Consider the following 27,233-nt stretch of genomic DNA (forward strand, 5'->3'; position numbering starts at 1 on the left):
CACGGTTGTCTACTTTCGGTTTGCAAGCGCCGACGACGATTTTGGGCCTATCCACAAACCCTCGCTCGCTACTATCCATCTCAAAAACATCGGACTCTCGCGGTAATGAATGATTAGCAAAGTAACACAAGCCTGAATTGGTTTTTTAATACTTTCAAACATCGAACAACTCTACTTTTCAGCTACAACGAAATTACAACCACGTAAAGGTCGTGAATCATAACTGAAACATAGTTTGTTTACAATATGATCATAAGACGGATGTTTTCAAGATGGATAGTAGCGAGCGAGGGGTCTGTGGATAGGCCCAAAATCGTCGTCGGCGCTTCCAAACCGAAAGTAAACAACCGTCAACTTAGCTGACGACACCTCTACGGTGTTCATTGCCAACACCCTGTTTTTCGATCTCTTTTCATAGGTTAAAATGGCAGATAAATCGATATATCGCAAAGCATGTCACACCACTGAGCTCAGCGCTTTCTTCCGACCCGGCGCCGGTACTTGGAGGACCGTTATTAATTATCCGGGCGCCTTATAAACCTGATTCTCGGATATGCAGTTCTATTCTCTTCAAATATGTCGCTGATCGTTGGATCTTTTGATTCGTTAGCACCGAAAAATCTTCGGCTGACGCGGTCAAAAGGAGTCAAGTCATAAAAATGTTTCGTTATACTCTCCTCCCGGATGACCGGGCAATTCAATAGATAACGAATTAATTTATGATTTATTTTGCTTACTCTAAAAACCTAGCCGCATTCGACTACCCGCCTTTCGCACTGGAAGATCGTGTATTTGGTTTTATTTGAGCCATCACTTCGAATGACTCGTGTTCAGCCTCTTAAACAATGTACCTACCTTCTATCCCGAATCCTGCATTGAATTGGTAAAGGCCGTTGATAAAATCTGTAACACTGAAAATCGGATTTTTGACTTTCCCCCCAAGGCGTAGCACTCGTAATGTAAGTCTGCAAAAAATTACGTTTGTTTTGTTTGCCTCCCCCTCCCCAGGGCGTCTACAAGTCCGGAAAGTCTGGAAATAGTACTGATTCTCGAAAGGCGGTCCGGAAGTATTGAAAAAGCACGGAAATTCCGCAAGAAGGTCCGGAATTGTTCTCATTTTTGTCGCAATTTGAGCGAAAAATTCCAATTTTTGAAATTTTTCGAATCTCGTCAATTAAGGTACTGAAAAAGTAGTGAATTTCATGGGAATGTACTGAAAAAGTACTGAATTTTGGGCAGCGTGTTTTAGTAGACACCCTGCTCCCGTTCCAAGTAGCGTTCCGGGGTGAATTTTGGATGAACAGTTTCAGCTCGCGTCGATTTTTCATTTGAGATTTTCACAAAATCGGCATTGTACCCAAACCTAGAGCCCGTTTCAGATTACTTTTCCTCTTTTGCCATATGCGCGGGACAGGGAACTACACACACCAAAAGTAAAAAAGTAATGTGAAACGGGTCCTAACTCTTCCCTGATCGTTTCATGACCTTCCTCCACATAAATTGTTTTTGGAGGGGCATTCGGGACCCACGAAGCCTTGACAAATCCTCTTGGATTAATTTTTCCAATTTAAGTTATTTAATGTCCTTGAATATTGGGAAATCGGCGATTAACTAAAAATCACCCAAGCTGTGAAACAATGAGGATTCCGGTAGTGCAAGTTGACCAGTGCATATTCATAGCAGATCGTGTAAACGTGGCCAACGCACCGTGAACTCAAGACGCAGGCCGGCGTCTTGTCGCTTCTCGAGACACTTATATTTGCTGACAGAGTAATTTTATGCATCTACAATGTTGCACTCATGGCCGTGTCTCACCCATGAGCCTTGCACGCTCGCCGCCGCACTGTGGAATGCGGCTGGGAGAGAATGGACATGGACATGTCAATGATTTTGAGGATAGGTGGTGAAACTCTTAGGGTCCAAAAGGGCAGCTAATCTAGGAATTCAAATTATACGGAGTGATTTCCATTTCAAATTCACGGTTGCCACAGTCAGGGAAAACCGGGAAATGTCAGGGAAAATGACGAAAATGTCAGGGAATATATTTTAAATCACCTTCATTTGCTTTCTAGAATGCGTCGGAGGTTTCGAAAAACGAATTTTCCCTGAAAACTATTTTCAATTATGCCTCCTTCTTAATCATCCGTCACCTCTTTAATTGTCAGGGAATTCCACCAAACTGTCAGGGAAATCAGGGAAATGTCAGGGACTTTAACTTTCTAAATTCTGTGGCAACCCCCTGAAAATTGTTTCGATCTGTTGTTGGCAAAGCATCTTCTATTCGACTTATTTTCTGCATGCATTTACTAAGTTTTGCGGTTGAGCGCTTCTTTAAGAACATCGTTGTCGGCTGTTCTTTTGGGCCCTGAGAGCTCCACATTTCGTCGCTCCTCTTATATCGATATATCGGGCGTATATCGATTTTGGGATGAGGTCTGGAAAGCATGACTTTGTATGTAAACCAGGGTTCACGTTGAAATTGAGATTACGTCAGAGAGGCGACGATTTACCCATGTCCGTACTCTCCCTCCCTATGAAGATAAATTGTAGCTTGAGATAGGTCGGTAACGAAATTTTTGACAATTATTGCAATTTCTTTTTGTTTCCTCGCATTATTACTTTTATAGGTTGACTCTCGGAAGAAATTCACAAGATGACACATTGATTCTCTTTCGCTTTTTCATGTTTCGTATTAATGAAAGATATGAGCTTTCTCCACATCATCTCGGTCCACTCACGGTGATTTGGGCATAGAGTACATAGAGTCGTAATGTAAGTGGGTGAGCTGGCGCCACTTTTAAGAATTTTCCAGGACCCGAATTCCAAGACTCCTGTGTGACGCCGGGTCACTTTTTCGATACATAATCGATTTCTTGCGATACACGGGTACCCGGCCATCCGATGTAAACAAAGAAGATAGGAATCACCACGTATTCCATACCGTCATTTTGGATCGATCATGTATCGAAAAAGTGACCCGAACTCGGCGCACACCGGGTTCGGAACTCGTCGAGCAGAACATGGCGCCAGCTCTCCCATTTACATTACGACTCTATGTACTCTATGGACTTGGGCCACTGTGCGCAGCGCCACTTGGCCAATCGACAATCGAATCTGGAGGAGGTTTGCGTCGGACGTTCCCCGCAAGTCGAAGATGTTGCCGAATTTCAAGCGATGAAATGGGTCTCTTGCATTATTCTGCAGACGGGACAAATATAAAACCAACTGAATAAACTGTCCGTGCTTAAAATCACACCGAAACAATAACCTAAGCTGTTTAGTTGGGCGAGGTAGCCGTTAGTTCAGGTCTGGATACACGATCAAATTCCTGATCAATGGAGGATTTGCACCCAAAAATTGTATTGGTTCATCTTAAAGTGCCTAATGAGCTGAGTTTGCAGTATTTTTCATAATTTTTTTTTGGAGATGAGAAATTGGAGAAAAATTGATTTAAAAGTGAGAAAATGTGCCGCCTTATGACGTCATCTGGCGGCATTTCCCATTTAAACACATGTATTTTAGCAGAATCGGTTATTTTGTCATATCTCCTCTAATAATTGCTCAATTTATAAATCAAGGGTATATTCGTGTTCAGTTCATTTCGTAGATTCCACTAAAACACGAAATTCATCAAATTTCAGACCCTTGCAAATTCTCCATTCTGATCAACGTAGACCAGTTGATGACTGATGGTCACCACGCAACAGTCCTCTTTGATCAAAATTGGACGGGTCGTCAAATTTTGGGCAGAATGGAGTGCCATCATTCATCTTTTCCTGCCGCACGAAACATTTCTACCAAGTTATCATTTTAAAACTGAGGAAAGTAATGATTGTAAGACTGATGCCTCCCGACACTTTGACGGTAATTGGCTCGGGAATTCGATCGTGTATCGAGACCTAATTCTACTTTCTCGCCTAATGATGACTGATGAATGCCGGGTCGGGGCGAGCATTAGGCATGGGAAGCGATCTTTGCAAATTAGGTCAGGTTTGATAAACCCAAAGTAAGTGGCAAGTAGTTATGTTCTTGCTGACTCCTCTGACCAATGAAAAAACGACCATACTCGTCGCCATTGGTCATGGCCCACATGGTCCCTTTTCACATGAAATGCGGCCCTGTCCCGTCACCGCACCGCTAAAAACCGACACCGAGACGAGGCATGTCGAGTGTCCTTCAAGTGTGCTGAAGTTGGGCAACTTGGGTGCCTTCGCTTGCAGGTTGAAACCTGTGTATCATAGCAGTTTCCGTCTGTTTCACTATCGGTGCTTAGGCATTCTCGTCGAAAGGGAATCATGTTCGCACTCCCGAATCCAATATGCCGTCTGATGACCGTCAAGGAAGTCGGGGTCTCCCGATAAGAGTTCTCATGTTCGCTCCGTGCGTTGCTTCCCTTTTGCGGGGGCCGGCCGTCGCGTCGCGTCGTCGCCCACTGCGATTCTCTCGAAGAATCAGCAAAGAATCCCCTCTAGTCTACAAAGCCGACCGGACCGCTCTCCGCGCGGTAGGGATGGCGATGTTTTCGAATAAATCGATTTCGGGAAATCGATTTGATTTACGGTAGAAAATCGATTCGATTTTAAAATCGGATGGAAAAAATCGATTTTAAAACACATGAAAATCCACCTTCAACGCTAAAAACAAATTTGAACCTTGAAATAAAACTCGGGTTTCACAGAATTTAGGCCTTTTTGTGCCACATTAACGTAGAAAATTTCGATTTTTTTCAATAATTCGATTTCTGCTCGAAAAATCGATTTCGATTAAAAATCGGCTACCAAAAATCGATTCGATTTTTCCGATTATTTTTTCCAAAAAATCGATTTACCAAAATAATCGATTTGATATCGCCATCACTACCGCGCGGCATTTCTCCAACTTCACTCGGCAAGCGTACCGAGTCCGAGCGCTTGCCCAGTCCCGCACTCCCGCGCTTGAAGTGATTCGTCAAGCTCAAGTGACGTGGTCCAACTGGCATGCGACATATCGAATTGAATAGGTCATAAATCTCGGCTGATTTTGAATTGTTAGCACAAGAAAGACGATAACCCCTGCGCATGAGCCCAATGAATCATTCTCAACCCAAAAATCGGCAAAATTCAGAGGAATGAAAGCAGAATAGTGTTCGGACAAAACCTCGCATTCGATTCAGCCATCGGTTTCTGTGACGAATGCGAGGTTTTTTCCGAACACTTGATTCTGCTGTCATTTCTCTGAATTTTGTCGATTTTGGGGTTTAGAATGCTTCTTTAGGCTCATGCGCAGGGGCTATCGTCCCTTTTTTTGCTAAAAATTCAAAATCTGCCGAGAGTGTTTACTCTATCTATGCGATATATCGCATGCCACTTCGACCATGCTGCTCGAGCTTGACGGATCACCTGAAGGAGGATCTGCGGGATTCCCCCAGTTCCTAAGGAGGATTCGAGAGGTTTCCTCAGTGTCAAAGGGGCGGGAGGTCCAGGGTGGCTCTCCCGGAAAATTTAGAAACAACGAGTCGTTTCAGGAGCAATTTTGAGATGTTCTCATCGTGAGGTTGACCAAACTACAAGTTTTAAAATGAAATATACGTGAACACAGCCGCTCCTTTCTGAATCCCCGAATCGGGAATGTTGTCTCTCGGATCTCTGTGCGGCGGAAATCACGTGAGTGTGTGCGTTATCAAGTCCAGCCTCTGTTATCAGGGGGGCACCCCCCCCCCCCCACCTCATTAATTTTAAATTACCCTGCGGTGATGGTGCTCCGTACGAGTCGAACCCGTGCAAGCGAAGTCCAAATTTCGTAATACTGTGACTCATTGTTAGTTAAAATAATGATATTTTGAAGTACGATTAGTATTTCCAATTTTCCGGTTCATGAAACCCGGAGAGGAATTCGTTTTGCACGGCTCAAACATTCAAATTTTATTTACTGTCGCTCAAATCTCGCGTGTGCAATCATCGCTCGAATTGTGTCTTGACGCGTAGCGAGTGCGTGGCTCTGGCTCGAGAGAAGGGAGGGAGGGGTGTGGGGTGGAGTTAGGGTGCCTCCCGATGTGATTATTTTTTACGATCGACCCCTTCGGTACAAGTTGCGAGTTGTATGTCGCTTGTTTGCGGTCTATCGGTGAAATCCATCTCGAAACAGAGAGCTGATAAGTGTTTGGTCGTCAACTCCAGCGACAGCAACCTCAACGAGCTGAAGTTCAGTTTCAGCCCGTGTTTGTCAACATCGTCAAATTCTCCAACTCGCGTCTGGGTTTCATCGAATCAGGGTTGCCGCAGTCAGCGAAAACCTGGAAATGTCAGGGAAAATGACGGAAATGTCAGGGAAAATTTGCTTAATCACCTTCATTTGCTTTCTAGAATGGGTTTAAGATTTTGAACAAGAAATGCCCGAAAACTATTTTTAATTATGCCTTCTAAACCATCCGTCACATCTTCAATTGTCAGGGAATTTCACCAAAATGGGGGTTCCCATCATCTATATTTTTCTGTTTTTTTGGTACTCTTGTTTTCTTCCTTTACGGGTTTTTCTTTATGGTACTTTTTGCAAAATTTCAATTTTTAATTCTATTTCGTTATGTTCTCATAGGTAGGCACACGTAAATATTTTAATCTTAAAGTCATTCATACTTCTTTTATGAGCAATTGTTTGGTATTATTGTTTTGGTTTCTTGTTCTTTTTAAATTGTAATTGGATCCAGACCCTTATTTCAGTCAAGTAGAAACCGAGTCTTTAAGGTGTGTTCTCCGTATATCTTTGTACATATAAGAGAATGGAACAAATATATAGATAAATAGATAGATAAATAAATGAATAGATAGATAAATAGATGGATGTAAGTAAATAAAATGTGTCAGGGAAATGTCAGGCAATTTCACTTTTTGAATTCTGTGGCAACCGTGTCGAATGAATTGCGTCGATAAATAACTTGCTAGATAGGGATCCATGAATCAAGGCTCCTTGAAATCGATTCGACAATCGAACTGCAGGTCCACTTGCGCCTGATGCGTCGCGTCGGTGCTGCGTCCATCGGATTTCGGTTTCGTCTTTTCCATCGCGGTTTATTTGTCACGTCTGTTCCTTTCCCCGCATCCGTGTAGTAGAGTACCTATATTGAGAGAGTATGGCCACTGGGGTTACCACCTCTGATTGGCTAAGCCATCTTAGGCTAAATGGAGCCCTTAGGACCCAAAAATGGCGGACGCCATAAATTAATGTAATGCAAAATGACTCAAAATGTAGTTTTCTTTGCTGATCGTAACGAGAAATTTACTCAAATGCACTATTGCGACATCTTTACATATTTTTAAGACTAATCGTGTGCAATTTTTGAGAAAAATTATCTGAGATGTAGTAAGGTTGGCAGCAAGTGCGGTTGGTGATAACCGTCAAAAGTTGGCAATGACCCCCCTCCCATCCACAAAAACCAAAACAAAGCACCGCCATTTTTGGGTCCTAAGCCTCTCCATGGGGCCCAGTGGCCATACTCTCTCAATATAGGTACTCTACCGTGTAGCTACCAGAAGCACCCCCAAAACGGACCGAAAAAAAGGGACCGAGTGTCATGGGAGATAACGTGGGGTCACGATTTCTCGAAAATGCAGAGCATTTTGCCCGAACCAACCTATTTTTTCCTTCAGTAGCTCTAGTGTTCCTATACCTTACAAAGTACGGTGCCATGCCATGTTTCCTCTTCATTTCCAGCTCTATTCATCACTAGCCTAGCGCCTGTCTCACTTTTCCATCTTTTTATCTTTTCCTTTTAGCACCTTTTTACCTTTTCAACCCCGCGTCAGGCGGCACCCTTGTCCGCGACTCCGCGACCTCGGTAACTAACCGTAAGCCTGGCACGGATTGTTCCTTACCTTTTTCTTCGCAATTCTACGTAACTTTTCGCGTAGAATCCAAATGCTGAAGTCAAAACTTACCCTTGCCTTTTGACATTTTCGACTTACGGCCCTCCAAAGCCCCACAATTTTTGGGGGGTCGTGCCCCCCAAAATTTTGGAGCAACAGGGGTCATGTGGCACATCAATAAAAAGGTATTGACCTCTCCTCTCAGGAGATTGTTAGATTTTGAAATTTGGATGATTTGGCCGCTTACATCTTCGAATTGAAAATTGCCCCAAAAATGCCCCATAACTCCAAAAAGTGGGGGTTCAGGGAAAAAGTGCAAAGAATGAAATGTTCTAATTTTTTATCGTAGATTCCGAATCCAAAGTCAAAACATACCCTTCCCATTTAAAAATCGCGAGAAACGGGGGTCCCCCCCCCCCAAAAAAAAAAACCTCCCCCAAGTGGCCATTTTGGGGGGCTGAAAATATTTTCATTTGATTCCTTGGGGTCGATTTACCCCATGAAAGTTTTTGTCCCGAAGCTCAATTCTCCGCCGTTTTCGAGAAAAAGATAGTGGACGGGTGGTCTGGATCACCCTGTATGTATTCTTGCACTGACCCTACCCGCGTCAGCACTATAGCCGGACTATAACTACTTTGGATCATCTATGATAGATATTTTAAAGTCGTCCATTGTTGTAAGTTCGAAGGAAGACTTAATCGAACAGGTTTGGTCCCTTTGCTTGCGAGCATGGCCGGCGGGGGTTGGACCGTATTTTTTCGTAACTACCGGAGATAAGGCACCTATATGTCTATTGTTTTTTATTTAATGTAATAACTGTCCCCTACTTGTTAGGCCAAACCAATCTCGAGGTTGGTCATCAGCAACATTCTAATGATACCTTACTCTATATGAAATGATAATTCCCTACACAGTAGTATTTTCCCAGCGGAGGCAGTTTTCCGAGGATATCAGAGTCCATTCTGGCGCTTGTAACATTCTGTTTTGAGATCTCATGGCGCTTGTGCTAATATTTTTTTTTTGTTTTTATTTCTTTAGTAAACGTCAATTAAACAATTAACGAGGGATGTTTGAAGGTTTTTTATTACTAATTTTAACAGCTGAAGTGTTTTAAAACCAAATAAATATGTGCGTTTTTAAACCAAACAGACGTTATCGACGGCGTAAGTGTAAGTCCGCAATCACATATCGACGGTGTAGGTCGGCGATCACCTAACTCGGGTTGCGACTTCCTGTCATACTTTATTTTTTAAACGGAAAACTACTTTGCGGCAATTCTTTAAAACTGCCGTGATTTTTCTTCTCTCACCGAAGAAAACTCTGCATAAACTTCAAGGAATGATGACAATGTGTTCTCCTTTAAAAAAATAACACAGAGGCGGAGATTTTCAGACACCGCAAACGCGTTATGTCTTCCAATCAGAGATGGAAAGTGAAATTTCTTAAGGCTCAAATAAATTTCACAAAAGTTGAAAATTAATTTTTTTTAGATTTATTAATTAAACCTTTGGAGGTCTGAAAGCGTTTCAGATGGTCTTTCTGTTGATGCTGGCTGCAGTAATATGCTACTCTACTGAAGGTGCCAGACACAAAGGGGGGGGGGGGGGTAAAAAGAGAGAAAAACCCCAACCTCATAGCCCCAACCTAATAACCTTTACTTAAACTAAACGAAAACATTTGCAACGCGCGAAAGTTTTAGGCTTGGGGAAAAAAATTTCAAAATTTTGAATCACTGTTTCTAGGCGTTTCTTGGCATCCTAGACTAGGGAATTTGGATTATGAAATAGGTTAGGGCAAGTAGGGTTGGTAGCCTGAATTGAATGGGATTAGCCCTCGAGGGCTATTTGAAGCTCAAAAAAAAAAAAAAATTCCTGGATGCATCCCCAAAATTTTCACGCATGATATTTAACACGAATAAATTTCATGAAATTCTCCCTCTCTGTTTCCAATCCAAAGTCCAAACCCACATTAAGTCATTCTTTATTCCATTATGGCAACAATGGCGCACGATTTATATAGAACACCGGCAACATTGGCTAGCAGAGCAGATGTGAAGAGAGGATTGTCGATTGTCGTCACGGCCTCACGGCACGGGCGCCATTTTCATTGTTCGTTTTCCACATTCCCCGCGGCAGACTGCACGAGTACGATCGTGTTTGCTCTTTCTCATTTCAATTTGTCAATGGACAGTATCTAGGAATTACTTATTCAATTGGTAAGTGTTATCTTCTACATTGCTGATTGTTCAAATTTCTCTCATCTTTATCAAGTATATCTTGCTGAATCCGTGTCATGGTCGTAAACCACTTCTGTCCTCGAGCCCTCATTTCCGTAGGCCTGGAAAGTTTGGCCCGCTCAAATTCTCCCCTCACTCCTCATTTGTTTTGTTTATTTTTCCGTGAACTTTCTAACCCTGCTAATCTTGCTCTTATTATTAAGAAGTTTTGACACTCAGGGCTTGAAATTTCTACGCCACCACGTACTTACGGTGTCGTGCCTTTCGTTGCCACGAGATGAATCCGTGACAGAAGAAGGTTCAAATTAATCTCCAGCCGCCCGATACTGCATATGTTGGTCCTCTTTGATGTAAAATTTTACTTCGTATAGCATTTTGCTAATTTTTCGTTGCTGGAGCCAAGTTTTTTCACGATTACCTTTCACACCACCTCTTTAGGCCTCAGTTGTTGGCCTACTTTTGTTGTTGATAAATATATATGAACGCATGGAGGGGATGGTTTAGTGACAATCACTCATGTCTGAAGGTACACACAGTTCTCCTTTCATACGTACCGTCTATATTCTATTCTATTCCTTCTCGGTTCCTTTAAGAAGTCGCATTTCCTTCTAAATCATGCCTATGCCATTTCTAACCTTGTCGATGAAGACAGGTTAGGTTAGTAATCCAGAAGCCTCTTCGAGCCAATTTGTTTTAAATCATACCTACCGAATCCCAATGTAATAATTTCATGCACATGAGGACCCATACATAACTATAGCGGCTGCTGATCTGCAATTCTTAGGGAGAACGCTCAATTCTGGAGCCTCCTAGAATGCTTGTGCTAAGTTTCAGACTTCCAACGCAATTTCTTTCGGCGAACTGCGTTTATATGAACTGTAAACAGTGTCATTGGTGTAAACAGCGGTTATGAAAATTCCACCATCCTCCCTTGCTGGAATGGCAGGACACTGTGGAGATTCGAACGCACTTGCGATAACTGCCTGCACACTGGCCATGGGCTGCAGCTGACACTCAAATGATACTTAGCGAGACTGGCTCGCCAGAATTCTTTATTTTTTAATTGATTTTGTAATTTGCTCCTCATTTTTGTCTTTGAGGTAACAACGATTTAGTTATTTGTTCAATTGTATTTAATGACTCAGCATTTACTTACTTTTGGTTCATTTCAGTCGTTTCACAAGCTCTACCCCTCCTGGAGACTTGTTTCATGCATTAAGAAAAAAGCGGATGTTACTTTTTTTTTCAAATTGCCATCTTTCCTTCAATTTTTCACTTACACACATAATGAAATGCACGGTTTTTAAAGGAAGAGTTGCTCTTCATGAAAATCTTGATAAGAATCCTTTCAGTTTGACGGGCGGCAAAGTGTCAAGCTTCGAAAACCAAAGCTATGTTTCGATTTTGTATTACTATCAACTCGACTTAAAACATTTTTCTTGGTTAAGTTGAATATGCTGATTTCATACTACTGTGTGCACTGGAAATTTCACCAGTTTTTACTCATGAGATTTACTGCTGCTTGCCTAACACCACCATACATTGATGGGCTTGGTATAGTTCCTGTTCAGTTGTTTTTTATGATCATTAATAGTTCGCCTCTGTATGTTTCAGAAAAATGTCGCAGCCACAGGCACCTGCTGGAAGAGGGCGGGCACGGGCCACTGCCCGGGGCAAGCCACCTCCACAAACGCAAGGCAGAGGAACCGAGCCAAGGCGACCTGGACCACCTGCTAGCGGTCCTGGTCCAAGTACAGCCCCGCCTCAGGTAATTTTTCTTATCTTGGCTGGGAGAAGGAGAACACGGAAGAATATTATACGAGTAAACTGTTCTAGAATGCGAAGACACAAGACATGCAGAGATTTCCCATAGTTTACACTGGCCATTCCTTTTTAAGTGTCCTGTTTTCTGCAACAATTTCGAAGTGGTGTCCTCTTTTTCTGCCGAACATGAATAGCTGCCACTTCACAAATGGTGCTTGTATTTCCATGCCGATCTAACGTGTCTGTCCAATTCTCATGGTTCCTTTTTGTGCTTCCCCAATTTTGATATTAATCAGTTTTTTCAACCTGTGCCAGGGGCCCCTCCATTTTTGTGGCCCTTCCGATTGATCTAATCTCAGGAGTGCAGATTACGCTCATCTTGCAATCTGAGGATTGTGGCAAAGGTTAGGCAAATTTTGGGTTGTGAGGCAACCTTTAAGAATGATCACCCCTGAAACTCTATACTTTACAAATTTTGAGGTAATTTGGTCATTCAACCATGAAATCGGGTCGTTAGCCTCAATCTGAAATCCAACGTTGTGAAGAAAATGGGATGTGCAACCGTTAGACATATGGTCAGCATGTTGTAACTTTCTGCTTTCCTGATGGGTCCAACAGTCGGGAAGTTTCTGCATTGTAGGAAGAAGGTGTAGACATCTCGAAGTAGTTGAAGGGAAGTGCTGGTGAAGCAATGGAAGTACCATTGGCCCCCTATCTTTTGTGTTCAATGAGATGTTTCAATCAGTTATTTGAATCGTTTTGGCAAGTAATGAAACATTATTTTAAAAAGCAGAAACTAAATCCTATCAGAAAGTCAATTGATGTATATGGACGGGGAAACTCCTGAACCACATATCTCATTTGCGATATTTGATAATCTCTGCTCCTAATTAATCTTTTAGAGAAGAATGAATCAACTTAATTTTTTGACACTTTTACAAAACTTTCTTCAAACATATAAGTTACGACCGTTTTGTAGAATTGCCACTGATAAGTTTCTTTTATATAAGTCATTAAGTATGTCTGGAAGCCTGCTGTGTTGCAAGTTGAAATACATGGTTTGAAAGTTTCCCCACTTCTATGTTCCGTATGTTATTAAGTGTTGAAATCCTGTTTCGCGAAACATCTTAAATCGATTTCTATGTAATGAGCACATAATAGGATCTCAAAACATTCTCACCAGAGGTTAGTTCATGATTAATTCAAACAAAGTCGTGCACCCTACATTTGTCTCCTTTACTTGATATTGTCACTTGATATTTTATTTTTTTATCCTTTTACAGCCCACAGTAGCTGGTCGAGCTGGCGCTAGAACTGTCGAAAAAGATGCTGCACAAGGCATCACAAGTGGCATGGGCCAACTAAGTGTTGGTGAGTTTTCAGCTCTTACTTGTTCCTTCTTTTCTGCTATTTCTGGCATGGGTATATCGACTAAGTTGGTCTACAAAAGAAATGTCCTCAAGCACCAAGTCTACTTTTCTTGGTCTATGGTTTAAGTGTTTACACCTCAAAGGTAGACTATTAAATAATTCCTATATAACAGTGTCCTGAGAAAAAAGCTACACCCAAAAAATGCACACGATGGCAGAGGAGCTAAACCACCTATCTGCTGGCTGACAATTTTGCGAGATGAAGAAAAAACTTTGCCATTTGTATTAATTTGAGGTCTGATTTGCAATTTTCTTCATGAATATCAGCATCACTACAGCGCTCCCATGCAGAGTTGGCCAAAACTTGGAACATCAGCCTGAATATTTTATACTGTAGAATGGAACGAAATCTTGAACTCATTTTTGGCAACATCGTGAGTTTCGCGGTATGCCTGTCAGATAGTCCTAGTAGCAATCTAGCCCACAATGAGCCTGTTGCAAACTTTTGCTAGAGCAGAAATAAGAGTTGTTTCTTATAGATAATGCCTCAAAAATCTCGATGAGCGCTTCGGCAAAGTAATTTGCATTTTTTTAAGCTTCCCGCTTCAAAAACAATACTACGGCACAGGTGAACATTTTGTTAGAGGAGTCGCTCCATCGTCGGCGATATTCATCATGGCCGACGCTTGCGCGTAATTCGAGGAGAGTTCAAGGTCAATCAATTCGGGCGTGGAAAATATGAACGTTAACACACCGTTTGTTCTCTGGTCTAATCCAGTTCAGGTGTTATCTCGTCCCATCACACGTGTTTTGGCGGATTGGCGTTGGCCATGATGAGTATTGTTGACGATGGAACGACTCCTCTTACAAAATGTTCACCTGTGCCGTAGTATCATTTTTGTAACAGGAAGCTCAAAAAACCGCAAATTTCTTACGCAGACTGTGAAGTTATGAGTGCATTTCAGACTTTGCCGATGCGCTCATTGTGATTTTTTAGGCATTATCTATAAGAAACCACTCTTATTTTTGCTCCAGCAAAAGTTTGCAACAGGCCCATTATCCAGGATTCATCTTGAAATGTTCTACGTCAGTAGCGAGTATCCATGCTCACTTCCTTATCATGTTTTGAAGCTAATGATTACTTTGAAATTTAAATATTGGAAGAAAAGAAACTCTCACTGTAATCGGTGAGGAAACAGGGTTTGCATTGGTCTGTCTCCTCAATCTCAGTTGAAACAAACATTCCAGTCTTCCTTTTATCATGCTCCTCTACTGCTGTTGGCTCAGCTCCTGTGTTTAAGTCTCTCTTCTAAAAATATGCTTGCATACTTTACCTTCTCTGTTCACGAATCCTCAATTTGTTGGCCAAGAGGGAATATCAGCAGTTTTTAATCCCCACTTGGAAAAAAAAATATCACTACCCAGTAACTGATCTAGAAATTTTGACTCATGTTTGGCATGGCTTTTGGAAACCAAGGCCTATCAGTGAGAAAATTCTGAGGCTGCCATCTAATTCAAATTGAAAGCACATTTTTGCAAGCTCGTCCGACTTCTGTTATTACTTCGGTTCTCCTCTTGAAATTTTGCTTATATTATTGCAAAAATTTGCTAAGTTTACTTACCTGTAGATTACAACTCATACTTTCTGGTCAAGTTGTCATTGTCTTATGAGGAGTATTTTTCCTTTGAACTATTCTTGAAACTTCTAGTTGTTTCAAGAATCGAAAAAAGGAATACATCAAAATTCACAATTGTTCAGTTCCTAAGTGTCAGGGTTTCATCTTCCCTGTTTCACTGTTATGCAACAAGGAGACAGTATGGCTGGTTGTGATGCCCCACACCAGTGCGAATCAAAATCTTACCTCTTTTATCTAGTCGAGCTATAGACCGTATTCTATAACGGTTCGATGTATCGTTTGGTCCAAAGCAATAGAACATAACCTCAAACCAAACTGTAAGGATTTTAATTGGAAAAGCTGAAAATGCGAAATTTCCTGACAATTTCACTTTGCTTTGACATTTGGTACTCAAAAGAATAAAAAATCTGTTTCAAAAGATCCGTTCTCTCAGATTTCTGAATTTACTTTTGAGGCTATGTTTATGTTTAGAACCAATCGATATCGATACAATCTCACCCGTTTGATGTATCGAATACGATCTATTTGCAGCTGTTTAGAGGTTTAATTCATTGGGTCTTTTGAGCTCCGGAAAATTTGGGCTGCAAGGATTGTCTCCCACATTTTTTGGTACCCAAAAAATGATGTGCAGAGCAAAAATCTCCTGTGGAGAAATAAAAATCTTGCATGGTCTTGTAAAACACGTTTGAACGATCTCATTCATTGCCACTATCAAACCTAAAATTCTTGCATCTTCAATGGAAAATGGTGGCCACGACTACCAAGGTACCCAACAGAGACTTTCATAAGTAGCGCATTGGCTCATCAACCTCATCCATTGGCATTCAAGAGAGTGCAAACACTTTCCGATTGATCTTTTCCATAATTTGAATCCCTAAAAGTCTGGAAGTGGAAATTCCGTTCAAAGATCAGTAAAAAATCAGTAATTTAAAGTAAAAAATCTGAATGAAAGTTTCGTTGATAGGTCAGTGGATAAAAGTCAAGGCAAGTAAGAGATGTAAAGTCGGGGAATGGGGAAATTATATAAGTAGGAAAACTGTACACAATCAAGTACCTTGACTCTTCTGTATGAATCGTTGTTGAAATCTCACTTGAGGATAGGTGAAGTTTGGGGTGTCAAAATAGCATACCAACCGACAGTGTTGAGCAGGAAGGAATTGTCCATTGCAGTGATTTCAAAATTGTACAACTGTCATACTGTAAAGATAATATAATGCATGTGCAACAATGAAACTTACAGGATTGTGTCAGGTTTGACCCTCTACTAACAGTTTCCAGAGGGAAAATCAAATCTGTTGTATTCAAATGCAAAGGCATTTTCCCGAAGAAGGTAGTTGCACAATCTTAAAAACACTGTCTTAGGCTTGGTCTTTTCTCCTGAACGCTGTTCTAATTGTACTTGAGACGATAAAAACATTCTGAAGGCATGGATCATGGCCATGGGGAAATCCAGTAAGTAAATTAGCTGAAAGCTGAACTCGATGAAATCACAGGGCCTTAACTTACTGTCTCAAACTGATAAATATCACATTGCAATTCTGCTGTACATTCTTCCTTAATGGATTCTGCTGCTTTATTGATCATGGCAAGTAAATTTTACAGCATTAAGCATGGAACTCTAATCGCTTTTTCAGCCACCCTAATTTTTTGCATCCTCAAGTGGATTTTTCTCCTGATTGCTGTTGTCCAAAACTTTGGGGAATCTAGACCTACAAGCAACTTAGTTCAATACTTTTTATAGACTGAAAAAAAATTTTACTAATGACTTAATAGACCCATTGAATTTGGAAGAATCGACAAGTACAAGAAGATAGATAGGCTACTTACAATTTCTATATATGAAGGATAGGGGGGGTGAATGTAATCCAAATTCCCACAGGAATTGCCGCGTTCACCTCTTTAATCATTTTTTTTATATGTTGCGGTTCCATTTGTGAATTGTATCACTTAGTTCATAGTTGTACTTTCGAATTATTTATTTACTTTCTTGTTTTTCCAACTTCAATTAGTTCATATTTTCTTCTCTGATGCTTTATTTTATGAATCCTCTATATTTTTTCAGGTTCTGCAACCAGCGGCTCAACAACAGGTAATGGCAATGGCGGCAACCCGATTGGTCGTGGTGCTATGCGAGGGCGTCGCCAAATAGACTCAAGCTACGTCCCTGCTGAGCTTCTACAAACAAGAAACAAGACTTTGGCAACAAAACAAGGTACGTTTCTGAAAATACTAGTGCAACCCCATCAGGGGTGCATTGCCTGCCTTGTCTCCTTAGTTGATGCCCAATGATGTGAACATAAATCATGAAGGAAGTCCGATGTGAGATAACTTGGGATTTCCACTCTCTTCTCCACTGCTCCATATCCTGCAATTCTGCCCTCCCAATCATTTTTTCTCCTTTTCCTGGAGTGTGAGGTTGCGAAGTGCTCAAACGTTGGAAGTGGTCCTAAAGATTGATGATTATGAGAGCTGAGGGCATCCATCCCCCCTCGCCCTCTTCCTCTGTATTTTTCGGGGGATACAAATATGGTATTACTTGATGAGTGTGTCAGAGTATCAAGCATTCATATCTTGCTTTGTTGCCTTGTCCTTCATGCCTGTCCATGAAATGTGACAGTTATCAGCAGGCGTGGGACTTGGTGCCCTGAAATATTTCTGACTCTCTATTCAATGAAGTCATAACTATTATCAGAGTTTCTAATATTTTCCTGTCAGCGCCTCTAATAAACTAAGAACTATTGAAAGGAGCTAGCAAAATGTATTCACTACATCATAATGTTTGAAGATTGCATGCACGAGTTCTTATCTTCCTTTTTTCTGAAGAAACATTCAGAGTGCCTCTGTTGACGGTACCTAGATGCTGACCTGCAATTTCACAGGTGAGAACTGCTCCGTCCAAACATGCTTGGTTTAGTTGTCAAAACAAAACAAAGTGCATACAATTTCTCTGGTGGTATTATTGTGGTCAAAACCACATTGGGTGGAAACCAAGGGTGGTTATCTGAAGTTCCATGGAAGCCTCACAAGGAAGTGTCCCTAGCTTTTATTATAGGACCAATTTGACAGTTCAGCGCAGATGAGTGTGAGAGTATGAGTGACTAAATACTCAAGACAAGAATTCTCTACTGAAAGTTCAGTTTGTATCGAAATACCAAGAGTCACCCTGAACTCCAAATGTCATGGTTTTTCAACTGAAAAATTCTAAAAACTGCCACCAATTTTAAATTTTAGTTCCTTAGAATGATGGTTTTAATGTTGAATTCTATCCTTTTTTTTTTATTCTCACGTGAAGTCAGGATAAATTCTGAGTCCAACTCCTGAGAAGCAGAGGATTTGAGATTTTGTGATCACCATTTTGGTCAACAAATCATTTTATGTCCTAATCAAGTTAAAAAGTCTTAGTAATTAAATTTCTAGCTATGGTTTTGATAAAGAACTCAGATTTTCTGGACAAAATTTGTTCTGTTTCAAGTTTTTGTTCCGGAAAATGGGAATTTTTCTATTAAAGATCTGGTTTTTCCAGGTAATGTCTTGGTTTTTCAAAAACTGTATCCATGTTTGAGGAAACCAGTGTCATTTTCTGATTTTTCGAATCCAAATTCTCAAGAACACACTGCTAAAAATGCCTTCTTTCCCTCATGCTCCATTATTTTGAGCCCATCCCTTATTCTTGAAATGACATGAGTGAAAAAAATTTTCCTACGTGTCTAATAGAGCTACTCCAATACTCCCACCTACTATGTATTTGCTGCTGAAGCGAAGAATGATTTTAGTTTTTCCAGTACCTTCAGATCAGTGTTCAAAACTCACATGCGCCTAAGATATCGGTCATGGTGCCTAAAAAAAGAAGGCTATGCGCCAACGTGGCCCCCTAAAATTGCCCCTCCTCCTAAAACAATTCTAATTTTTCTGTTTGGTGATTTTTCGAAATTTCCCTCAAGTTACTGTCACTAGTTTTGTAACTAAAACATCTTGCGTCTAAATTTTCACTAAACGGACCGTGGCTTATCGGCCTAAAGTCAATTTGGCCCCTAAAAATCGAGCTTGATGTGCCACATGGCTCCTGAAACTCAAAGGTGAGTTTCGAACACTGCTGCAGATAAGCAAGATTTCTGTAAGAGGTGGCAGGGTGGCAAGCATCAGGGAAAACCGGGAAATTAGGGAAAAGTCGGGGAATTTTGAACTACCGGGAAAAGTCAGGGATTCTCGTGACTGGTTAAAGCGTATTTTGGTTGATGATCGGTCGAGCAAAAGTGCCGCGGTAGAGCAAACCAGGGCGTTGTTGTTGTTGAAAGCAGTCGTCAGAATCCGACCAATCAGAGATGAGTTGCGAAGAGTTGCCCGGATCATAAGAAAATACGAAAAAGTCACCCCGGTTCTTTGGAGAGGGCGGGAAATATGAAAAGTCTGACAAAAGCTAATTTCAGAATTGACTCATGGCTTTATCTGCTAAAAAATTAAGTCTAGAAATTATAAATGAATGACATGACTGTACTTACTAACTACATTGGCGAATAGTAACTGACCATCCTTTACCGAAATCTTGCCGGTCGGGCCTATTATCGGCCTATACGAGTTGTCGCTGCTCATAATTAAACCAGACTAGAAATTATTATTTTAATTATTAAACACAGAAAAATTAAACGTTTAAACTAACAAATGACAGGTTTGGCGTTTGGCGGTCTTTCTAATATATTTAGAGGTTAGGCATTCGGCATTGATGCTTGTTGAATGCCATCATTCACATCGGGGTTACTCATGATCCTACTTTTTGTAGGGTTCACTTTTGGCTCCAACGTTTGCAAGAATTCCACCGTCCATCTGTCTGGTGAGTCCCGAAAAAGTTTGATCGCGTCAAAGCAAAATACGAAAATAGCATGATCCACCCATTTTGGTTCGACCGATCATCAACCAAAATACGCTTTTAGGGAATTTTCGCGTATGAACAATTGCATACCGTGATGAGCGATACCGCGCTACGTCGCGATCATTCCGCGACCGTGTGATGAAGAAGATCGGCCGTCTCTGTCCAATTCCGCTTGTTACAGCGGATTCAGCGCGCCCGTCCTCCCGCCGCGGCCCCGCGTAGCGCAGCGTCGACAATATCCGCGACAAGGACCTCAACAACCTCAACCAAGAAACATGTTCCTAACCCAAATCTTCTCTGAGTATGTATTTTTGCTCATACTGATTAATATTACTTTTTGATCTGAACTTCTAACTCAATTTCTTCCTTTTCAATTCAATAAATGATATGAACTGTCCCATTTTTCTTCCCACTATACGCCAAGCAATTTTCCCTATTCAAGAGAATTAATTCTTTTTCAGACCAATGTTTACTTCCACGATTCCTGAGTTCCTGAATTCCTTCTTTATTTTAAACGACAAAAGAGGAATAATTCAACATTTGTCTTTTCTTCCTTCATCATGTAGCATTAAAGCCTTTACAGGAATAGACTTAGTTGGCTTTGAATTTTGAATTTATCCAATTATCATATATATAAGCTCCAAGACCTCCTAATTTTGCGTAACTGGTGACGCTTAGTTCCAGCGTTCTACCGGGCCGATATTAATGATTTTTGCGGCTATCGACGGACAATTGTCTCTAGATAAGCCATCTCTTTTCAGATTTTTAAAATATGGCCCAGGTTTTTTTATATCAAGTGGTAAAATTGTGAATTCTCCCATTTAAACAAGGTAAATTTATACTTTTTGTCATAGTTCGTTTGAGCGTTCTACCGGGCCGATTTCCATGATTTTTGCGTAAATTGACAGGTAATAGGCCGTAAATGAGCCCGCTCTAATCAAATTTTGGAAATGGGACCCAGGTTTCGTTAAAATCAAGTTATAAAATTGAGTGAATCTACGGAATGCTCTGGGACTGCTACCGCTATGCGCGGGAGGATGCGCAGTGGTCGAGGAGGTTGCGCAGTAGCTGGGTAGCCTGCGCATCAGCTCTATACTTATCTACACAAGATTCACGGCTATTATCACCATTCGAGCGGTGGCCGAATCGTCTAAGACGTCGGATGCGTCCACTTCACGATGTGGGTTCGATCCCCGATTCCTGACTATCTTAATTATTACCTGATTATCATTGTTCGTTATTTTACTGCAATATTTCATCAAGCAGTCATTCCAAAACGTGTCCTTTTGACTTCAAAAAAAAAAAAAAAAAAAAAAAAAAAAAAAAAAAAAAAAAAACCTTTATTTATTGAAACCAAAAATTATTTCATTTTGAAAGTAAAGTATACCTCATATCGTAATTTTTTAGAGGAAAAATAAAACTAACACTGATAGAAGGTAATAATAGGGCGGCGTGGAGCGCCTTCAGGGGGTTGGGCCGCGTAGCGGCCAGGGGGCGTACCCCCTAGTTTTACTCTACTTTGCAATGACTATGAAATGGTTGCCTCCTTTTTATCGAAGCCGATCAAGATTTGTATTTCATGCTCAACTGCAATAACTGACCAAAAAAACCTTTTCGAAACACTAAAACCATCCAGCAAACAAATCCTGTTTTCATAATAAAAAATGTGTCTCATTTGATGGTTTGCGATAATCACCAAAGGTCAGGGAATTCCATCGGCAAGTCAGGGAAAAGTCAGGGAATTTTGAAATAGAATTTGTCTTGCCACCCTGGGTGGGTTTCCAAGTTGAAGATATCCCTTTCTTTGGAATTCAGCTCGAGTCATTTTCAGCATAAGCAGCAAGAATGGAAGGGGATAGCCCCATTAAATTTATCAGGGAAACAATTTTCCCATCCTTTTGTACCAATCATTGCATGAGCTTTTTATAGTATTCAATGAAGATAGTAGTAAATACCTTGTTATTAGGAAGAAGGAAGAAACTTAGTTGGCATGCAATACTAGTTGATTCAGGGAACCTTAATGTCCTTCCTGATACAGTGGTTGATTATTGTTGATAACTCTGTAATTGTTTTGAGGCTTGGGTGTATCTCTCTCTGTAACACTGACTGTTGGAGTTGAAGGACCAGACCCCCCTCCCCCCCCCCCCCCTTCCATGAAGTGTCAGGTTGGTAAAATCGAACTACAGGCCTGTGAGAAAAAGTATTCTCTTCAGTGATCAACTGGGAGGAATTGAAAGCTGGTACTGCCAAAGGTCCCTGGGGTCTTTATAATAAGGCAAAGAAGGATCCTCGCTTTACAAATTTAGTAAGGATTCCTGCGGGTTGATTCTGAATGTATCTTCACAGTCCTCAACCTCATCCTACTCCCAAAAATGGAAGTTAAAGTCTGGTATGGGCAGCCTGGAACATCCTGTACAATTACTCCTCCTCTGCTTTATAGCACATAGTTATCCACTCAATCAGATAATGCCTTCAAATTTATGTCAGTACATAGGCTGATTTTCCTGTTTGCAGGTTCACAAGGTACGCCGGTAGCTTTATGTGCAAACTACTTCCCTTTGAAAACAGTCACCAATTGGTGTCTTTATCACTATAATGTTAGCTTCAACCCTAGTGATGAAGACCGTGTATTTATCAAGAAGCAGCTGATAAGGGACAAGCTACGAGAGCTCACTCAAGGAAGTGGTTTCCTATTTGATGGAAATAGTCTGTTTCTGAGTGTCAAACTTCCTCAAGATGTAAGTAATCACTTTTCAAACCTTGTGGACAAGCACCTCTGCTCGGAATCCGAACTCAGGATTCTTCCTCTTGTCCTTTAATCTCAACTAACTCCAAGCAGACTAATTGAATTGTTTAGTCAGAAAATTAATTTTTTATTTAAATCACCTCTTCGATGGATCTGGAATGTATAGCAATCGCAGTCTCATTTCAACAAAAAAAAAAAAAAAACTCATCAAGCGTCTAGAATGAATTATCTGTAGGAGAAAGGCATTTTGAACTTGTGAGCTTGATGAGTGGAGTTAGTGACAATAGTAGTTCGTCTTTCACTCATTTTCATGTTGGGTCTTCTTATTTATTAAGTTATTGGACTGGCCTTTTATCTTTTTACTCATCAAGTATCACCCCCCGCAGGCTCAGCGGCTGTTTGATCTGCTGGGAGGTTGTTTTGATGACTTGCAAATGCCCTCAAGTAGTTGAGTTTCAGCACGCTCATGCGTCCACCAAGTTTGTCTTGGTTATTATGCTGTTGTTATGCTATTCCTCACAGTTAAATCGACTTAGGAACAAAAGCAATGATGTTCCTTTTTTTCTTTTTTTCCCCAAGTTTTTCAAGTGCTGAGTCTTTTGGTATATTAAATTCATGGTCAGATGCAGCTATGAAAGAGGTGTGAAGACTAGTTTTGAGATCAAAGTAACCCTAAACCACCATTTTTCCCCCACTATCATAGTTACGCCTGTCCCTTAGAAGTATGTTGAAAGAAATAAACTCAAAACTTGAAAAAAATCGGCATCAGTGGCAGGATGTCTGTAAGTCTGGGGTACTTGGAATTGTCAGGGAATTTCTTCCGAGAGACTGAAAATGTAACAAATTTTGAAACATAAAATCTAGAAAAACATTTGTGTCGTCTACGTAATAAAAAGCAAGAAGTTCTCCAGTCTGGTTCTGGGTTAAATGCTCTGAATCCCACTCTCACTGATGATTGTAGAGGTATAAGTTTCAGCTAGGAATCAAAACTCTTGTTAATGGATCGATTAATATATTTAAAAAATTGCAATGAAGTTGATGTAAAAAAGTTTCATTTCCAGTTCAATATGCGTAAAGTGCTAATTAATATTCATTGAAATGAGGCTGTAGACACCTTACAGTAAACTACACACGCCAATTCATTTGGATATCATTCCCTCACCACTAACGAAGTCCCCTCGCCTGACTGTTGATGTCCAGGACCTGAGAATTCTCAGAGCAACTGATCCATAAGAGAGTGGCTTTAATGTGTGTATGTTGAAGAATTAGTGCCAAAGAAGAAAAGTTCTTCTCTTTTTGTGTCCACATCAATTTAAATGGCACAGTGCTTGTTGATCTGGATGTGAACAAATAGACTAAAGATAAGAAAATCCCTATTGTTCTAAACTCTCAAGGCTAGTCAAGTTTTTCTCAGAATAGTCCGAAATAAAACTAATCTTAGTGCACTTCAGCATAAAATTTTTCTCCGCAAATTTACAAATTCCAAGCTTCAAAAGCATGAGAGAAATGTAAAACTCACCATTTGTCATTTGTGAAATGATAATTTTGGTGGATTTGATCTACATTAATGTAGCGGAGATTTTTAATTCATGGATATTATTTATGTAATTTTTCAGCACCAATTCCTTGTTCACCAATTAATTTTGGACTGGGTCAGCGTATTTAATGCTTTCTATGTGAAATTTTGATGAGGAATCATACGCAGGAGAGCTTTAGTTCTAACCCTACTCAGTGGCCTTTGTGCATGTAGAATTCCATCATTGTGTGAATTAATTTTATATTTTAACCCTTTCAGTTCTGAATTTTATTTTTGCTCTAAAATCGTTTTGAATGATAAATTTAGGCCTTAGAGACCGCTTTGACTAACGTGAAGCGCAATTTCAATTTTTCAGTTTTCCATAAACGCTGTAAATTTATGATTGATAAAGCTGAGAAATACTATCCTACTGTTAAGCCGTTGGCAGACGCCATACAATTGTCAGTCTTTACAGCCTCTGGCCCTAAGTAGTATGTTATCTACCATTTTCTTGAAGATTTTAAATGACCACATGTCGCAGCTGGACTTTCCTGTCTCTCCTGTTCCCTAGTACATGTGCACTTAAGTGATGACTATGCTTTTTCCTGTTACAGAATATCGAATTCATTGCCAAGCGTCACTATGATGAACAACAGTTCCAGGTTACAATTCAGTTTACCAATGATCTTCAACCCTCGGACCCGCACTATCTTCAGGTCTTTGGTGTACTTGTCCGCAAGTGCCTTGGAGCTTTGAACCTCCAGTTAATCGGAAGAAACTATTTTGACAAAGAAGCGCGGGTAAGAGCACAATTCTTCCATCCGCACTTACATTTCTCGTCAATCTAATTTGGAAAGTGGCCTATGATTGTGACTCCTCAATATGTCTGAAATTTGACAGAATATTCTTTCACTTTTAGTCCTGGAACATCATGGAATTCTAGGCAATTATCCTAATTCATGTGAGAGCCCTTCAATTTTGTATCACAGCCAGCAAGTTTGAAAAATATTTAATTTGTCCTCATTATCTCATTAGAGTGTTAAAATTTTATTATCATAGTTTAGTTCTCAATAAAATTCAATTTTTTTATCCCTGTTTCCTGCTGTTCAGGATAATATTGCAGAGTGATTTTAGCTACCATGAGTATCTGAAGTAGAAGGTTGTTAAGTCAGCGAATTATTTATTGGTTCCAAATTTTCAGATAATAGGGTAACGTCTGAAAATGTTGAAATCCAAGAAAAGTACGTGTGACTCGGTTACTCAGGTAAAATAGAGAACGGATGAGATGAGTCTCATTGATTTTCTCTCTTTTTCAGCAAGACATCCCGCGATTCAATTTGTCTCTGTGGCCAGGGTACATTAACTCGATCAGACAACATGAGCGTTCAATCCTCATGTGCGCTGAAATAACCACTAAAGTTATGAGGAAGGATACTGCATTGGAACTTGCACGAGCGTGCTACCAAAGTTCCAAGGATGCCCAGGCGGTAAGTGTTAATATTTTCCCGTCTACAAATTGAAATGGTAGTCCTAGAAAATGAGCATGAAATATTCCTAATTCTCCAGGGCATCTTGAGATATTCACTTTCCAAAAGCTGAGAAATGGGGCTCAAGACAGGTTATGAATTTAAGTACTGTGCTACTTGTTTTCGTTTCAAAATTGCTCAAGAAAAAGGAATCGCACAACAAGAACTCTGAAAACCAACTCCTAAAAAATATGTAAGTGAATACAATCAAAATCGACTAAATGGTAGAAATACAAATGACATCATTTGTATAATCTGATTTCCATTTGAACTGTGTTATGAATACTTGTTTATATCTCGTTCAGAAGTTAATATCGAAACTTAATGTTGTGTGAATTGTTTACTACCAACAATTCGTGGAGGAAGTAAGTAAGTGAAGTTTATTTTAAGTTTTAACCTTGTCTTAATGGCCTGTTGTTAATAATGAGCTTCATTGATTACCTTGTATTTCGTTCTATGTGTAACGCTGACTTTAAATAACTTACTTAGGTCAACTTACACTACTGGTAAGTTGACCCTCATCTGGGAAGCAGTTTCAAAACCGGGAAATGTGATAGAATTTTATTGAATTAGGGCAAATGATTAAAGTGTCTGGATAAAACTATCAAATTGCCTTTATTTGCCCTCTAGAATGGGTTTTGAGTTTTGACAAACTAACTTTGCCTGAAAATTGTTTCTGAGTAGATTTTGTCATTGACCCTGCATTTCTTCAACTATCCAGAAATTTTACCAAAATGTGTCAGGGAATCCCATTTTCTAAAAACTGCAGCAACTTCAATTTCCAAAATATTAATTTTGGTATTTTCATTTTGAATTGTTCAACGTTTGTAAATCCTATTATGGTTTGGCTGTATTTCATCAAAGGGTTGCAAAAGGTTATTATGTATGAACGTTTATTTTTAGATCCTCTTGAAATCTTAATTCTAAATCTAAGGTCATTTATAACAGCTCGAAAGAAGGATGGTTCTTCTTTTGCCGCAGAGACTACGAACATCTGTTACCTGTTGCTTGTGTAGTTCAAAAATTCCTGCACCCCTTTATCTCATAAATCGTCTTACACCCAGGCGGTTCATCTTGAGATGCCTGGAAAAGTATAAGTCTTGTACATTTTTTACGTCCGTGTTTCAATCACATTTTATTGTTTGTTCAGTTCCAAGACACGTTCAAGAAAACTATTATTGGTACGTCAGTCATGACCAAATACAATGACAGAAATTACCGGGTTGATGATGTGGACTTCAAAGTAAACCCCATGTCTGAATTTGATACGAAGGATGGAGGCAAAATGAAATATGTTGATTATTATCAAAACGTGAGTAATATCTTATGGTTCGTATCTGTATCAGCCACTGTCGATGGTGCATAATTTTTAGATAGATCTTTTTTTGTACCGCTAGCTGAGACGCCCTATTTTTTCACCTGTCATACAAAATCTCTAAATTATTCCTATTCCAACTCAGACTTGAGTTTTAGAATTTCCCATCTCTTTTCTCCTTCTCAGCAAAATCTGTAATCAAAACCTTGCGCTGTAAATTGCTGTTTAGTGAAATGTATAGATAAGGAATCGACTATAATCTACAAAGTAGTGAATAACAAACTTTCATTTACCAAAGGACTTTGAATAAAGTAGGAAAATAAACTTTGACACCCTCTAAAGTAGGAAAATAGACTTGGACACCCTTTAAGGCAAGGCCTTGCGTATTTCGGTGAAGTCTACAAGCTGAAAAAATTTA

General features: G+C 40.1%; 1 protein-coding gene across 2 annotated transcripts in view; it reads left to right on the forward strand.

The window, feature by feature from the left end:
* Window positions 1–27,233, forward strand: part of LOC109039896 (piwi-like protein Siwi) — a 65,547-nt gene that overhangs the window by 21,346 nt on the left and 16,968 nt on the right. Inside the window, exons 1-8 of one of the 2 annotated variants that reach the window (XM_019055608.2) lie at window positions 9,896–10,053; window positions 11,689–11,842; window positions 13,122–13,209; window positions 16,908–17,057; window positions 22,227–22,450; window positions 24,589–24,774; window positions 25,291–25,461; window positions 26,651–26,812. In XM_019055608.2, coding sequence (XP_018911153.2) covers window positions 11,693–11,842; window positions 13,122–13,209; window positions 16,908–17,057; window positions 22,227–22,450; window positions 24,589–24,774; window positions 25,291–25,461; window positions 26,651–26,812 — 1,131 coding nt within the window. In that variant the 5' untranslated portion in view covers window positions 9,896–10,053; window positions 11,689–11,692. Of the gene's footprint in view, window positions 1–9,895; window positions 10,054–11,688; window positions 11,843–13,121; window positions 13,210–16,907; window positions 17,058–22,226; window positions 22,451–24,588; window positions 24,775–25,290; window positions 25,462–26,650; window positions 26,813–27,233 lie in introns of those variants that run through there. The other variant, XM_019055609.2, reaches the window with a different exon arrangement.

This window comes from Bemisia tabaci, chromosome 3 (assembly GCF_918797505.1).
Source record: "Bemisia tabaci chromosome 3, PGI_BMITA_v3".
NCBI lineage: Eukaryota > Metazoa > Arthropoda > Insecta > Hemiptera > Aleyrodidae > Bemisia > Bemisia tabaci.